The 16,187-nt window shown below is 46.7% G+C and overlaps 1 protein-coding gene across 2 annotated transcripts; it reads right to left on the bottom strand.

Moving 5' to 3' along the window:
- Nucleotides 1–4,577: 4,577 nt before the first annotated feature.
- On the bottom strand, nucleotides 4,578–15,260 carry aox6 (aldehyde oxidase 6). 2 transcript variants are annotated; one of them, XM_029515515.1, is made up of 35 exons: nucleotides 15,174–15,260; nucleotides 14,013–14,070; nucleotides 13,809–13,905; nucleotides 12,989–13,097; nucleotides 12,701–12,827; nucleotides 12,521–12,582; nucleotides 12,367–12,429; nucleotides 12,045–12,125; nucleotides 11,821–11,965; nucleotides 11,591–11,683; nucleotides 11,348–11,499; nucleotides 11,082–11,175; nucleotides 10,903–11,012; nucleotides 10,628–10,812; nucleotides 10,190–10,352; nucleotides 10,033–10,110; nucleotides 9,787–9,956; nucleotides 9,573–9,699; nucleotides 9,098–9,220; nucleotides 8,721–8,817; nucleotides 8,447–8,571; nucleotides 8,113–8,246; nucleotides 7,911–7,998; nucleotides 7,680–7,766; nucleotides 7,401–7,592; nucleotides 7,076–7,303; nucleotides 6,861–6,956; nucleotides 6,645–6,773; nucleotides 6,473–6,547; nucleotides 6,341–6,393; nucleotides 6,148–6,262; nucleotides 6,001–6,066; nucleotides 5,649–5,837; nucleotides 5,267–5,434; nucleotides 4,578–4,848 (listed from the first exon to the last, which is right to left on the bottom strand). In XM_029515515.1, exons 1-35 carry the CDS (start codon nucleotides 15,252–15,254, stop codon nucleotides 4,798–4,800), a joined length of 4,011 nt encoding a protein of 1,336 aa, XP_029371375.1. In that variant the 5' UTR covers nucleotides 15,255–15,260; the 3' UTR covers nucleotides 4,578–4,797. The 2 variants fall into 2 exon arrangements, with proteins under 2 accessions (XP_029371375.1, XP_029371365.1); XM_029515505.1 differs by lacking the exons at nucleotides 12,521–12,582; nucleotides 12,701–12,827; nucleotides 12,989–13,097; ... (1 more) ...; nucleotides 14,013–14,070; nucleotides 15,174–15,260 and having other exon boundaries at nucleotides 11,821–11,955; nucleotides 12,367–12,422.
- Nucleotides 15,261–16,187: the final 927 nt, after the last annotated feature.

The following is a 16,187-nucleotide window of genomic DNA, read 5'->3' as shown; positions in this document are numbered from 1 at the left end:
TAGCAAATGGACAGTCTTTAATCTTTTGATCTTTCTCGGGATCTTATCTTCCCTCTGGATATGATGGTGATGCTTTCCAAATTCAACAAAAAAAAAAAAGAAAGAGACAATTTAAAAAAAAATTGCCACATCCCTGATGTAAAAGAAGAGAAAAAAAAAAAACCCCAGTGGAATGATTTCCTGCTCTGTTTGCGATGATGGAGATGAAAGTCATGGAAGACACTTCATTTATTTAATTTCTCTTAGTCGCTCCGTCTGACCTGTCAGGTTTAGCAGAAAGCTAAACATCCTTCAGGTCCAATGATCAACGGCAACACAACCACAGGTTCATATATTCTGACCAACGGCACTGATTCAAATATTGATGGGTAAAGTCCAATGTCCAAATATATAGGCCGCCTCTTTTCACTTGGTTGTTCAGTATTCTCAAATTTTTCCAATATTAAAATTTACAGAAGGAAAAGAAATCTAATCAGTAGTTACTGGTGTGTCTTACCATGACTGAAGATGCTTCTTAAAGGAATCGGTTATCCTTTGGTGGTCTGCGCTGGAAGGATTTCTCAGCCCAGAGCTGGTTGGTGGTGTTAGCCCTCAGGATCCTTGATCCAAAGCAATTTCCAACAGAAATCAAATATATACACACACACACACACACGCACACCTCTCTGTATTTGGGGAAATCGCCCGTCCTGCAGAATTCTTGGAATTGCCAACTCAGAGATCAGTAAATTGACAGGAACAACTCATTTGCGTCCTCAGTGGGAGTTTGTGGCAGCGTGTCAGCAGGCTCAGAGAAGCGAGGTTTGCCTCCACCTTCGTGCGCTGGGATGAAGGTGGTCATTAGGCAGGGAACCGGCACTGTCGAGTACCTAAGCATCTTACTCTCCGACGAACGTGCCAGAAGCTCATCGGAAGGCGAGTGCGCATTTAAGTTTGTTAGACGAGCGGCTCTGGTGAAAAAGAACCACATTTAGATTTTCTCATAGACTTATTTACCTGGTTTCCAGAGCTCCATCAGTTCATGGAGGGAGGGAGGGCAGAGTACTGCCAAAGCCTTGCCATTAGCTTCTTCTTCAAGTTTTATATGCAAGCTCTCCTGGTGATGAGAGAGAGAGAGAGAGGGGGTTAGCGTGGAAACTTTGGACATATCGACTCCAACAGTAATTAGACATTGTAATCTTTACAATGCTGACATGTGAATGTGAATCTCTTTTAAGGGTGTGTCAGACCTTGATCTTCCCCTGGAGTATCTCAGCACACTAAAGCCCTGCAGGAACAAAGCGCCACGGGGTCAACAGTCCTAGTGAACAGGCCATAAACACCAGTTATCTTACAAAAACAAAAAACAAACAAAAACATAAAGCATTGGGCCGAGTTTAAGTTTGTGAGCATTGGCCTTCAACTTTTTGCTTTCTTGGGTTTTTCACAACCGTGACGGGCGATTGTTTTGGACTTTTTTGTCTTGGTTAAAACCAGCCGTGGCGTCTTCGAACTTCGATCAGCTTTATTTTGAAAAGGAAACAAGGCCACCTCAGCCTGGATGCGCGCTTGTTGACACGCTGAGCTGATGCTGAACGGAGCCTTACAACAAAAGCAGGCCTCCTCCGTGCCTCGCTGCCTCCGCCCAACGCTTGTCTCCAGGTCGTGTGTCTATCTGATCAAATTATTCAGCCGTCGTCGGTTGTCCCAGCATGCGTCAGTGGGCTTTCCAGCAAGTCACGGGTGAAGCCAAGTACTGTGCTGCCAATCAGCGGAAAGAGCTTTATCCTCATGGTGACAAGCTCAAGAGTCCACACCAAAAGTCATGTCAGTGTCATCCTCTTTCCGCGCCTAAATGGGATGTAACACCCTCTGGTGGTGATATTGGAGGACTACAACTCTTTAGTCATTTTTCCATCTGATTGTGCTTCTTGTGTTACTTTACACGACCTGAGTGAATGCAGCAATGGATCAAGCCGTGCTTTTTCCTTTCACAGTTCATTGGTGATGAAAGCCGAATGGACCGGATTGGGGCCCCCCCCCCCACACACACGAAGTGTGCTCGAGTGCTCAGCGTGTCTGTAATATGGGATATGTGCCTTTGTCTGGGGACTGAAAGGGCTGTACGCTGCCGACATGCTGATTACCGGCGGCAGACGCCCGTTCCCCGGAAAGTACGAGGTGTAGCGTTTGTGTAATCACTGTAATACAGGTAATGGAATCGTGAAATATGCCTTCTCTTGGCAGACTTACTTACTTTGCACTCCTATCCCAGATAAAGGTTATTAAAGAGAAGACTGTTGTCATTCTTCATTATTGATATTATGAATCCACCTTGGCACGATGGATGAGTCAGCATGGACTGGCTGTATTAAATATGAGCTGTCAGAGGACATTCTCTGCCTGAGGCCTTTCCACACCTTCTTTATAAAGGAAGAATAAAAACCAGAGTTCATAACCTCTACCAATTTTTTTTTTTTTTTTTTTTACCCCCCAGAGCACACTTCAACTTGGCTCCGTTCTAAAAATGTGGCGCACGGGTAAAAAGCCGGATTATGGACGAAGCAAGCCTCCACATGGACAGCAGTTACAAGATCCCCAACCTGCGAGGTCAGGGCATGTTTTGTAAAAAAAACAAAAAAACAAACAAACAAACAAACAAAAAAAAAAACCCACCTGCCGTCCAACACGGGTTTTCCACAGCTCTGGGACCTGCAGTGTGTCCTGCACGAGGTAGCTGTTCGCTGCCGCCTGGCTCCTGAAAAGGTCAGAGGTCACACACGAGGAGATGAAGAGAGACACAAATCATCCCCATCAGGTTTAGAGAGATTAACGTGTAAACAGGAGGAGCTGCGCTACGCCCGCGACGAGCAGCCCTTCTGCCGCCACTTACGTGGTTCGCTCCATCCAGCTCGGCTCCTCCGAGCACTGGAAGAAATTCGGTGTTTCTATAACCAGGTGATTTCATCTCAAAGTGTTTGATTTGATCCAACAAAAATCCTCTTTTTCCGAAGGCCTGTTATAATTCACCTTTTTTCTGACGCATCCATATATCTATTATCTTTTCCACTCATCTGTTATCTGGAGCCGATCCCAGCAATCGTTGGGCAAAGGCGAGGTACACCCTGGATTAGGCTCCAGTCTGTTACAGAGCCGAAATAAAGACACAAAAACAACCATTTATGCCCACAGGCAGTTTGGGAACAGTTATTAATGTAATGTGCATGTCTTTGTACTGTGGGAGGTCGGGAGGAGTGTCTGAAGGGAACCCACAGAGGCAGAGGGACAACACACAAACACCACACAAAAAGGGCCCCCGGGCCCGAGGACTTGAATCGTCAGTGCTGCAATGCGCTCCAGATTTTATGACAGAACCTCCACATGTTGGATGCTGATTTTAAAAAGCTGCTTAACTCCTCAGATTCACCGTACACGAGTTCCATCTGTCTCCAGGGTGCCGCTCGGGTAAACGTCTTGAAAGAAGTGCTCAGCGTGGCGACGACACCAGGGCCATGCAGGCGAAGTTCAACAGTTTGCCGCACCTCTGCAAACGGGGCGAAGAGATAACTCGCAATGAGCGTTCCAGGCGGCACATCTTCATCGCACGCAGGAAGTGTCCCCCAGCGCAGCACCGTCAGCCGTGTCTGCCCCGGCCTCGCCTTGTGATGCCCGTGAGAAGCTGAAGAGACGGCCGCAACCGCTGATGGAGTACAATCCCAAAGGCACACGTGGAAGAAATGTGGGTTTCAAAAGACGTGTAAAACAGGAAAAAGCTTTGAAGGGCTAAAGCTGACTGCAAGTATTTGATATGATTCTGTTTTTTTTTTTTTTTGGGGGGGGGGGCTTAAATTTGACTAAAGGAAATCAGTAAACAACTTTCAAGCTCCATTTCCTTATTCCTTCCAAAAGTTTAGTCTGGATCATACAAATGTAATCCAGACCCATATTTTCTCCGCCATTGAGGACGGGAGAAGGGTGAAGGCCAAGCGTTGCATTACTTCATTTTAAGCGGCTGCTCTGAGGTGGAGATCAACTGTCCCATCGGGGATCACAAGCTATTTTTTTTAAATAATAATAATCTCAGTCAGACATTTTTAAGATGCTGTATTCGTCCTCCATGTTCTCCAAATCTATATCGGTACGTTTCTTTCTTATGAACTTTTTCTAATATTTAAAGGCGTGATCAAATTTGATGGAAATGAGCTCCACGTTTTGCTTTGTTTGATGCCGATCGTCCACACAAACATCGACAGGTAGTCTGTGCCGCCATTTTCGGCTGCAGGGTTTACTCATTTGACTCAACCCGAGCCTCAGATATAACTAGTCGTCTCCGAACTGCTTTGTGGGCACATCCTCCCCTTCCTGTGTGTGCCGTTATTCAAGGCGGCCACCGACACACTACTGAGGAGCTGCAGTTCTCACCATCGATCTGTCCAGGAAACCACAGGCCTACTACCTTCAACAACAGTTTGACACCAAAAAGAGAAATCAAGTATCATTCAAATCGGCCTTGTCGTCTTTTTCTTTTGCTCCGCTATTTTGTTTCTTCTAATAATAAAAAAAAAAAGCAATAAGACGCGATTTTTTTTGACATATTAAGGATTTGCTGAGTTGTTTAATTTGTTTGTGGAAGCGGTGATGCAGAAACACGATCACATTCAAATGTGCTGAATAAATCCGAGTCTATTCATTTCTCATAACACATCTGGTGAATCAGGTCAGTCGGTTGTCACATTTACTTTTATGGAAGGCCATTTTGTTGATTATTTGTGAAATAATGAGTTAGTAAGCGAGAGTTTAGTGAAAGCAACTCGGGTTTTAGATGTTTAAGGCCCAGGGTTTAAAAGATCCTGGTTTGCTGACAGGAATCTGGAAACAAAACAAACAAACATTGAATAGAAATTAATAAATGAATGGCAGTTGTTTTTATTGCAGCAATAAGCTCACTTCCACTCTATTTTCTAACGAATATGATTTCACTTTTCCCCCCTTTTTTTCAAATAAGATTGCGAATCTAATTCAGTAAGAGGACAGTAAGGAACCAATCATCGGCATCGTTTATGACCAGATTAAAACCCGTGCGGGCTCTTGTATCATTTTCAGTGAGGGAATATTTATTGTAATTCCTCCCGTCATGGAAACTACGTTTCTCAAAAAGCCCAAAACTCCTTTGATTTTACCAGTTCTGTCGAACAAATCTAAACCTTTTGTGGATACGGGTCAGAGTAAACGCTGCCGATGAAGGGAAACACAAAACAGTTCTCCCGGTATCTTTCAGCGTCTTTACCTTCTGAACGAACGGGGAGTTACAGGCCAGACAGGCCCTCTCTGGTGTCGCAGGGCTGTCCAGGGGGAATGGTCCGACTAGACCGGACTCCGACCGCGCCGCGGCCACGGCGTCTTTGATGGCGAAGAACACCGAGCCTCCGAGGGCGAGGACGGGCTCTCCAATGCCCTGCGGAGAGGGAGGATCATCAGGCATTGGTGATCGCGGCGGATTTCAAACAAAACACAGGAAGACCGTGAAATATGGGACGGGATTGTTTTATCATATGAACATAAAATGACGAAAGGCTGCTTCAGGTCAAGCACGCAAATTTGAATAATACTTTGCAAAGCAGTATTTGGAATCCACAGTTTACGGACGCTGCGCCGTGATGACCTCTGACCTTGGATGAGTAAATGGCGTGCGGGTTGTGGGAGTCGGGCAGCAGATAGACGTTGAATTGAAGCGGCACGTCGCACACTGCGGGGATCTTGTACTGAGACGGACCTCGAGTGTACAAGAGTCCAGACGGGGAAAACTTCAACTCCTCCATGGTGAAGAGGCCCAAACCCTGCATGAAGGCTCCTTCAATCTGAGAGATCGTGCCAGGGAGGTCAGGAAGCAAAGAGTTAATACCGGAGCTGCTGAGAGAAGCCTTATCATATCTCATGGCGATGAAAAAGTTCAAATGAAACACAGGGAATATCAGAATATGGAACCGAAGAAATCAATACGCTCTCCTTGCCCCTTCTCACCTGTCCGATGTCCACAGAGGGGCTCAGGCTCCTGCCAATGTCGGCCACAATGTCTGTCCTCACAGCCTGCAAGAAGAGAGACACAATACCAGCGCTGATCGCTCGTCTTCGTCGGATGTGTAAAGATTAAAAGGCGTCCACTCTGACCCTGTAGTCTCCAGTGAGGCAGTCCAGCTCCACCTCGCAGCAGCACACCCCGAACGTGAAGTAAGCACACGGCCGGCCCTCCATCTTGCCCCAGTCCATATAAAGGTCTGGACCTCTAAGTAGAAAGAAAAAGCCCTCATTGCGTCGCAGTTCATGAATAAATCCTTTTATTACGGCGCAGTTTATGTCTCACCTGAAGAATCCAGTAGCTGACAAACTGATTTTCTCAAAAATCGCTTGAACGACCTGCGAAAAGAGAATAAAGAGAAAAAGACTTGTTCATTAAAATGCACAATTTCCTGAGGCTTCCGTATAAACATCATACCCAACTCTCCCATGATCCTTTGGGGTTCCTCTGCCTGATGGGCTCCAGTCGCTGATATAGAGTCTGGCAGGCATCCTGAATGAGAGAAATAAAATAAAAAAAAAAATAAATAAATAAAGAGAGCCTGAAAAATATTTTTTCGCAGGGCGTTGACGCGGAAGCTGGACCTTACCTTCACTGCCATGCCGTTGGCGTCCGTGCCGAAGGAAGCGGCGGAGGGCGGGGCGTTGGGAACCGTGCTGGTGCTGGTTTCGCTGATGTAAATCTTCGACGGCGGGATACGAAGCTCCCTGCTTGCGACCTGTCAGCACACAGGGAACAGAAATTCATTTTTTTATTAGAACTTTTTTCCCCCCCCCCACACAAAACACTCCGTATGTTACTTCACCTGCTGCATTTTAGTGTGGATCCCCTGACCCATCTCCGCTCCCCCGTGAGTTACCAGGACAGAGCCGTCTTTATAGATGTGGACCAGCGCGCCAGCCTTGCGCACAAACATGCAAAGCAGGACTCAAACGGGGAACGCAACGTTCACACTTAACTTTGCCGCGGATTTCAATTGAAGCAGCATCACTGTAACGGGCGGATAAAAATGGACCTCACCTGATTCAAGAAACCCTCACCAAATGCAATGCCGTATTTGATGGGAACGATGGACATCCCTCTCTTCTTCCAGCGGCTCTGCTGGTTGAACTGCTCGACGGCCCTGCGCCGGGCGGCGAAGTCAGACCTGGCCTTGCATTCCTCCCAGCAGCGCAGCAGGTTGTCTGGGCAAAACTCAAGCTTGTAGTGCGTGAGCGACGGGCCCTTGTACATGTTGATCTCCCGAATCTGATGTATGAAGGGAAAAAAAAAAAAACAAAACAGATTTTTTTGTCGTCGTCGTCGATTTTATATGGCACATATTGCACGACAGGAAGAGTGTGACCTGGTCTGCTGGGCGTCCCAGCGCCGCAGCCACATCGTTGATCACGTTCTCCACGATCAGGACGGCCTGGGGCACACCGAAGCCCCTGAAGGCGGTGTTGGAGGGCAGGTTGGTCCTGCACACGGTGCCCCGGCCTCGCAGGTTGGGGATGTTGTATGCATTGTCCATGTGAAGCAGAAGCTTCTCAACCACCTGCAAAAAAGAAAAAGAAAACCAACGGTGTTATTTTATGGTCTTGTGATTTGTGAATTTTTTATTTTTTTTATTTTTTAAACCAACCATAAGAGATTCATCCAAGGTGTTGCCAGCATTGGCGTAGAAATGGATGTCTGCTGCCACGATCCTCCCATCATTCATGAAACCCACCTGGAAAAAAAAGCAACAATGGCCAACACCGATTTTTCTACTTTTATTCCTCCAATCATCATCTTATTCTTTGAATCATCTTGAATCGTGTCAGGTCCGTGTTGTGGCTCCTGACACCGGATTAGATGAGACTCGGTGTCGTACCTTGTACTTTCCGAGGACAGGATGACGACCTCCCGTCATCAGCATGTCCTCCCCTCTCTCCAGTACGCAACGTACTGCACGGCCAGTCCTGAGCAGATGGTTTCAAACAACAACGGCCATTTTTTTATATTGAACCGCGCTTTACACAGTTATTGAGAATTTGCACCGAACTCAGAGTTTTTCTGTTTTCACCATGACTTACTTCCACGCAGCCACAGAGGTGATACAGGCCAGGATGGCGGTTTTCATCACCTTCCCTCCAAATGCTCCGCCGATCCTTCTGACGTGACATGTGACCCTGTTGGACGGAATGCCCAACGTCTCTGCGATGGCATCCTACAGTCAACAATGATTCGGCTCTGCTCCTGTTAAGCTCTCAATCAACGTCACAAGCAAACACCAGTCCACATATGTTCCCTTTCCTCACTCATCGAAGCGATAAATCCTTTCGCAAATGTCTTTTTTCCTTTTCTGTGCCTGGTTTGACATAAATGGGGGAAAAAAAAAAAAAAAAAAAAAAAATCAGGTCCTTGTACCTGAACACCAGTCGGCCACTGGGTGGAGACATAAGCGTTGAACTCCTTCTCTTCACCAGCAGGAACAACAAGCATACTCTGAGTCTCCATGTAAAAATGCTCCTGGCCACCCAGTTGCATCTTGCCTGAGGGGGGAAAGTAAAAAGTGAAAAGTAAAAAAAAAATAAATAAATAAAGAAAACGCTTTCCGTTCTTTCTCAGATAAAACTGACTCTGTTGCGTTCGTGGATTTTTATTTTTTTTTATATATACATATATATATATTTTTTTTAACCTTCATGAACCTGATCGACATTTCCAAACGCCTTGATTAAGTCTCCTCTCTCGATCATCCGGTGTGGCTCAAAGAATGACGACTTTTCAATGGCTTCCTGTCACGGGTGACAAAAACACGAAGAGAGAAGAAAAAAAAAAAACAGTGGTTTTTACTCGACATCATGAGTGTTGCCGAAGGGGGGAACGGAAAGGCTGCGCCGCTCTCGCATTTCAACATCGCCACACAATTCAAACTTAGCAAGTCAGCATCAATGTTTGAGGCTGATTCTGAAGATAAAAAATAAATAAATAAATAAATAAATAAAACTAAACGATGTGACCAGATGATGAGCTTTAAGAGGTGGCGAATATTTACTGGATTATCTCAGCACACACCTCGATGGTGAACACAGGCGCCGGCAGGTCTTCGTACCCGACCTTCACAGCTGCAGCGCCTTGTTTGGCGTGGGCCCTCGTGTCAGCCACCACTGCGCATATCATCTGACCAATGCAGGACACCTGAAAGACAAAGAGGTCGTGGCCGTGAATATGCCAACAAAACAAGCGCAGCCGTTTGTTTTCATCGGGGGCCTTGACGTTACAGGACTTTTCTGCAACTGAGTTGGAATGAACAGCAGCACAAAATATTTAACTTTCACAATGAGTAATGCTGCCTATCCGAGCAAAGAATTAACCTCCTGCGGTTTTATGCAAAGTTGTAAGAATTGGCGTTTACAATTTACTCAATTCATAATTTCAGTTTAGCGGCAAATACATCAATGCAATTTTGTTGCATCGACGCATTTTCGTCCCTCTTTGTGGTTGCTTAAGAGTAATACCACGCGCGCACACAGACAGAAAGACACACAACCTCCGTCTCAGCCAGCAGCTCCTCGTCGGAACCTTGCAGCGAGCGGCCCTTCTTCCCGGGAATATCTCTGGCTGTGATGACATCAGCAACACCGGGAAGCTGCAGAGCCTCGCTTACATCCAGCTTTCTGTCAGACAAAAGGAGTCGAGTTAAAACTCAGATGTGGTGATGTAACATCCGAGAGTGTCTCGGGAACAGGAAACCCCTTCCTCACGTGATTTTAGCGTGCGCTCGAGAGCTAGTGACCAGGGCCAGGAAGAGCTCGCCGTCCGCCGCAGGGATGTCATCACAGTAGACGGCTTCACCTGTGGCCTGGCTGATGGCGGAGCGGTGCATGACGGGACGCCCCACTGGGTCCTGGTCGCTCTGACCGTCGGGCACGTGCTGCGGGAGGAGAAGAGGACGCAGTCAGCCTCGTGTCGCAGTCTGTCTTCTTTCCAAGATTCAGGACCACACTGACCTGGAACTCCTGCAGGCCGGGTTGGATCTCTCTGGGTAAAGGCTGGATCCTCTCGGGGGGATCGCCTCCGATCACATTCTGGAAAAGCTCCAGCGTCAGTACGCCGCGGTGTCAACCGTGTCGCAGTGCGTTACACCAGAAGGCGCTTTACATTTACCGTTTCCCTGAGCTTGTGCAGGACCTCCAGGTTAAATCTGAAGAGAAAGCTGATCGTCAAGGACCTCCTGAACTCTGTCTTCCCCCCAGGAGCCGAGGGAGGAAGAGCCAGCTCGTCCAGGAGGATGTCGTAGGCCTGGCTGAGGGTTTCATCGTCCCATGGCCTGAAGGAAACATTTCAGGGGGATTGTGCGTGACTCCTTTGCGGCGACAAGGAGCGGGGGAAAGCAAGAACATAATGGAAGACAGGCAGGGTGACGACAAAACAGGTTAAGCAAAGCGAAAGATGTGATGAAAGCCGAAGAGTTGGAAACTATGGAAGAAAATGAAGAGGGAGGGAACGAATGGGAAGGAGAGATTAAAGCAAGAGGAGGTAAGGAATGTAGAAAGTTGGAAAAGGAGAATTTTCTAGTACAATTGTGACACAGGTCTCACTCACTTCCCCACGAAAGCTGCGCAGGTTTGGGCGGCGCTGACGGTCTTTGGTCCCACTCCTCCGTAGTAAATACTGACATCCTGAACCACCCTGGAGCCCTCCGAGAAAAACACCCTCATCCCTGTTGTCACCGTGGGGAAGGAGCTCTCCTTCCTTGCGGCCTGACGGAAAGCTCGAACGAACTCCCCCTGCGCGACAAAGAACGGCTTCTTCAGTACGTTCCAATTCGACTGATGCGCTGATCACAGAGGATTTTAATCGCTTCGAACGTTTTGCACCTTTCTGGAAAAGGGAATGAAGACGGAGACGACGATCTCTTCGGGTTCCAGAATGGTTCTTCCAGAGCCCACAAAGAAGTCCTGATTAAGAGGCACCTCTCGCTTTCCTCCTGGCGGATTCAGACAGAACTATTAAATCGTTGTATTTTTTGCTCTTGAGGCTTCTTTTGGGCACTCACCGCTGGAGATGACGCTCACTTTGCTGTTCCCAGCAGCCAAAACAGGATTCAGGTCTGAATTAGGGTACGCACTCATGATGTTACCGCCCAAAGACTAGAAAACAATATTTAAGACACAGAAACGTCTCAGGATATCCTTCAGATTCGTTCAAATCAACAGCTCATCACGAAATATCGCTGTGTCGCTGAATAAAGTATCAGTTGTATTTATTCTCCAGAGGAAGGAAATAAATACGGGCAGTAATCCACAAATGAGGATAACTTACAGCAACGTTACGGATCTGCTGGCTTCCCAGGTTTCTCAGCTGCTGTGCCAGGGCCCGCAAGAGCTCGGTCTTCTCTTCTGGATACTGAGGAATCAACTTCTCTAACAGAGACTGGACCTCTGACAGGCTGCAGCCAGCTCCCAACCACAGACCTGCAGGAAAGCCAACGTGTTCACCAACTGAGCAGTGGGGCCCGTTGTCAACAGTTCGGGTTCATAACGAAAGTGGACGGCGACCCCTCACCCTCTGGCGTGCAAGTGACCTGAAACAGCTCCATCACTCTGGTCGGAGAGATTACCAGCGGGTGCAGGACGCCTTTGAACTTTATATCCGGGCCTTCAACAGAAAACAGACAGACACGCGCTTTTTAAAAATCAACATCTCCTAATCGGAACAATTGATTTCACCTGAAGTTCCGTCAACAGGTGAGGCGAGGGCGAGAATGCTGTGATTAAAATCGAATGAAAGGTCACCTATGTTCGTGTTGCCCATGACCAGAGGCGCTTTAGGGTGACCGGTCTTCAGCTGAACCAGCTCCTGCAGAGAGGCAGGTGACACCCAGGTCATCCTCTCCCCACGGAAGGTGAGGGTCACCGGGTTTGCCATCTCTGCCATCAGCTACATTTCAATATCAAAACATAATCTTGACTCAGCTTTTGGAAATCGGTAAATTAGCTTCTCCGTGTGTGACACTCACGATCAGTTCAGGGGGGAAGATGAGATCCTGTGTCGGGTCCAGCGGCTGAAGTTCTCCCTTGTCAAACAAGTGGGGCGTTTCCTGGAGACCATCAGGAGAGGATGTTGGGATTTTTCCATTGCACAATCATATGAGCGATACGGGACGCGGAGAAAATGAATGCCATATAAAGTCAGCGCTATAAACACCCCCTTCAGTGTTTATGAACGGGGTCGGACTGTTGAGGAGACGTGGCTGGACTCGGAAAACAGCCCCGCTGCATGCCGATTCTGAGGAATGGGAAATTAAAGAAAGGGAAAAAGAGGAAATCGGCTGAACTCACCGTATTTCCTTCTTCATTGAGGCAGCAGTCCGACGCTCCATTGGCTTGGCAGCAATTGGTTTCCTGTTGGGGTCGATTCACAGCGCACGCATCACATAACGGTCCACAATAAACCACAACCACGTCGTGAAACGCCTGCTGAGGGGTTTCGTACCTGACAGAAGGTTCTGAAGCCGTCAACGATGGGGCGATATCCAGTACACCGACACAGATTGCCTTGAAAAGAAAACGCACGGAGAGGAAAGGGTCAGCTGGGGTTTATTGGGAGTTGGGACCCCTGTGACGTCATCGTTGTAGACCTCTGAGCATTCGCAGAAAAACAAAAAAAACAAACCAGCTAGCGCCTGGGTGATGTCCTCCATAGTGGGCTGAGGCTTGTTCCTCAGCAGGGCGTACATGGACATCACCATCCCCGGGGTGCAGAAGCCACACTGAGAGCCATGAGCCTTCGCTATTCGCTCCTATAACACCCACAGCAATCATTCATAGCATCTATAAAAGTGGAAGTTGCTTTCACAAAACAAAAAGTAAATAAACAAAGCCACGCTTCCGAGGCATCTTATAGCTGCTCCTGATGAGGCTGCTGATTCTTCTTGACGTCAAATGACGTAAAGCAACCGACCTGCACAGGGTGGATCCTGGTCTTGGTGCTGCCGACGCCCTCCACCGTCGTGATGGCTGCTCCGTGGAGCTGACAGAGGGGCAGCAGGCAGGCGTTGGCCGAGTAATGTCTGGTAGAGTGAAGGCAAACTCTGGAGGCTAAACGTGGCTGAAAACATGTTCTCACCGCCGCCGTTGCAACACGCCAACTCACGTCCCCGTCTCTCTCCTCTGCCAAATCTGTGAGCGGCTTATCTACTTCTGTCTTATTACAAAGGTCAGAGACAGCCACCGTTACACTCATACAGCACCGAGTAGTTAAAGTTCACACTGACAGACAAAACAAGAGCAAACAAATAAAGTTCATAGGTCACCAATTCCGTGTTTTTACATTACATATCCCGGAATTGCAAGAGAGCTGAATTTGCTGGAGCCAATCCCGGCTCACACTGGGCGAGGGGGCGGGGTACACCCTGGACAGGTGGCCAGCCCATCACAGGGGCCAACACACCGAGACGAACAACCACTCACACTCACACGGACAATTTAGAGTCACATATTAACCTGAACGTGCACGTCTTTGGACGGTTGGGAGGCAACCCATACAAGCACGAGGAGAGCATGCAAACTCGGGAACCGAACCCGCAACCTTGTTGTTGTGGGGCAACGGCACTGCGCACCATGCCACATCACACTGTTTCATGCAAATACCTTTAAAGTCCCGAACAAACAACAATAGCATCTCGACAACTCGTACCATGAAAACCCCTTCTACAATCACAAACCTTAACAGGTGAGACTGCAGGATGTCTCAGCTGCAGAACCTTGCGGGAAAAGGATACACGATGGTTTTCGTGGCGGCTTGATAGCGAGACACCATCACCGTGCACGCCCCGCAGCCCCCGCCGCCGCAGCCATATTTGGTCCCAGTTAACCTCACTGGAGTCGAGGTCAAGGAATTTATTTCTAAAACATTAAACATTAAACATGGATGTGATTTTCTTTTTTTTTTTTTTTGGGGGGGGGGGACGGGGTTTGAAGGATACATCTCTTTCTGAGGAAGGATAGGAACATGGTCTCGGGGTCTGCATGGTCCTCGGTTACCTGTTGTGACGGAGAGCAAAATAGTCAGTTTGCGGTCATGTAAAACAGTTTTCTCATACAACCACTGGCTGCTGCTGTGAAAATGATCCTTGTCGTATTCCTTTTTAAGTCTTAAAACTGCCTGGCTTTGACCGTTTGACCATCAACAAAACACAAAAAACATGGTGAGAATTACTGTTGCTCCAGAAACTTTTTACTCCCAACTTATCTCCGAACCAAATATAGAAATACTCAGTCAGTATTTGAGCTATTGTGAGAATTGAAAAAAAACAAACAAAAAAAAAATCAATATATTTTTATTATTAGAATGTGACATTTTTGTTTGGTTGAACACAGCTGCATTGCAAATAAGTTATCACATTGAAAAAAGGCTTTCAAATACATTGTGTATTATGTGGTGGAATAACAAGATCTACGCAAATGCCCTCGCATCCTAGAAATTCTATTTCAAAGTCCATTTAATTCGCCATTTCATGTGCGTTTATTCCTGCATGTTTTTCTGAACCATGAGAGGAAAACGGCTTGATTTCCTGTCCGTTCCGATCAAAAACTACGCACTCAGGAAATGTCCTGTGTGTGTAATCATAAAGATTATGGCACAAAGTCCTGCCAGCCCATTTTAATTCTTCTAAAAGTCTGAAACTAATATTGATTCTCATTCATAATTCTTTATGATTATTTTCTTCCTTTCCTGTGTAAATATGTTCACTTTGCTTGTTAAATAGAAATTGTTTACAAGCAGTCCACTGCTGTAATGGCTGATTCACTGACCTGACAGGAAAGTCTGTATTTAATGACATCGTGCGTTTTCCCCACAAAAACTGTCCCGAAATTATAAATACAGACTGGAGCTGTTTAATAGTTTTAATTGTCTCGTTTTATTTTATTTTTTTCTTTCTTTATCGTTGCTATTTTTAAAGTAAGATCAGCTAAAAAAAAAATAAACAAAACAAAACAAAACACGATGGCAAACATTCACGACGAACAATAACCACTTTTTTTTTTTTTGTTGCTGTGATTTTCGACACCACAACCGGCTAAACACACACACACACACACACACACACACTCCTCTGCACAACCGGCATGGACACCACCTGTACCTTTATGCCGTTGACAAACAGGCAGAGAACGTCTCCTCTCATCGTCGACATCTTCTCAAACGCAACACTCAACTTCAGCATGTCAAATCAAAGGGGGTGGGGGGGGCGGCGCCACTTCCGATTGGCCGGATTGTCAAAATAAAAGACGGCCGTGCAGCGTTGGCAGGGGTACGCACAACAATCAAAAATACTCTCTGGGCGACCTGATCATTTATTTATCAATACGTTTGCAATCTTACATTTATCATTTTAGGATTCATTGAAAGAAAATAATCAAGAGTGGAAAATATTTATCAACGGCGACGATATTTTACATGCGACATGTGCCTACTTCCGGTCACGCGCTGCTGCTTTAACTCTGACTTCATGCATCCAATTTTCTGGGAATGCAATCCGGTGTCATTCTTCATTGGCCATTTTCACTTGGAAATTTTCTCACAGATTTGGCGTTTTGGTTTTTAATGTTTGGATGTGAAGGCTGAAAAGAGTAAAAGTAATTCCCTGCAAATGCGTGTCCAGCTGCTCTGCCATCATAGAACCAACATAATTATTAACCTGAACTCTTATCTGTGGGGGCAAAGATCCTCAATCTGCTGTTTCACTGCTGAGTAACAAACACGTCATTGTTTTGTTACATTTCACTCACGTTCATTTCTAAAAGTATCAGCCCAAAAGCAACAATTTCAATGTCCTTCCTTAGAAATGCAAAATGTCTGAGGGAGCACTCAGTGGTCGTCTTATACAGTCATTATGGAGGTACGAGCTGGAAGTTTCATCTTCAAGACTGCAACGGTGTCAAAGGGTCATGTTTTTAAAACAGGCAGGGACAAAAGTGTGCCACCAGAGGGCGCTAAAGGCAAAGACATTTTAAGAAATATCAGCTGAAGGAATAACCAGGGAACACTCAGAGGTAAAATGGTCGACCTTATTTTCCCACAGAGCTGGGTGTATATTTCTTCCTCGTTCCTGCTCTACGCGTGCGTCTGCTCTGAAAAGCGTCCGACGAAAAGCCCG

This window comes from Echeneis naucrates, chromosome 2 (genome assembly GCF_900963305.1).
Source record: "Echeneis naucrates chromosome 2, fEcheNa1.1, whole genome shotgun sequence".
Lineage (NCBI taxonomy): Eukaryota > Metazoa > Chordata > Actinopteri > Carangiformes > Echeneidae > Echeneis > Echeneis naucrates.
Note: the sequence above shows the minus strand (reverse complement) of the source record. Positions and strands in the feature narration are given on the sequence as shown.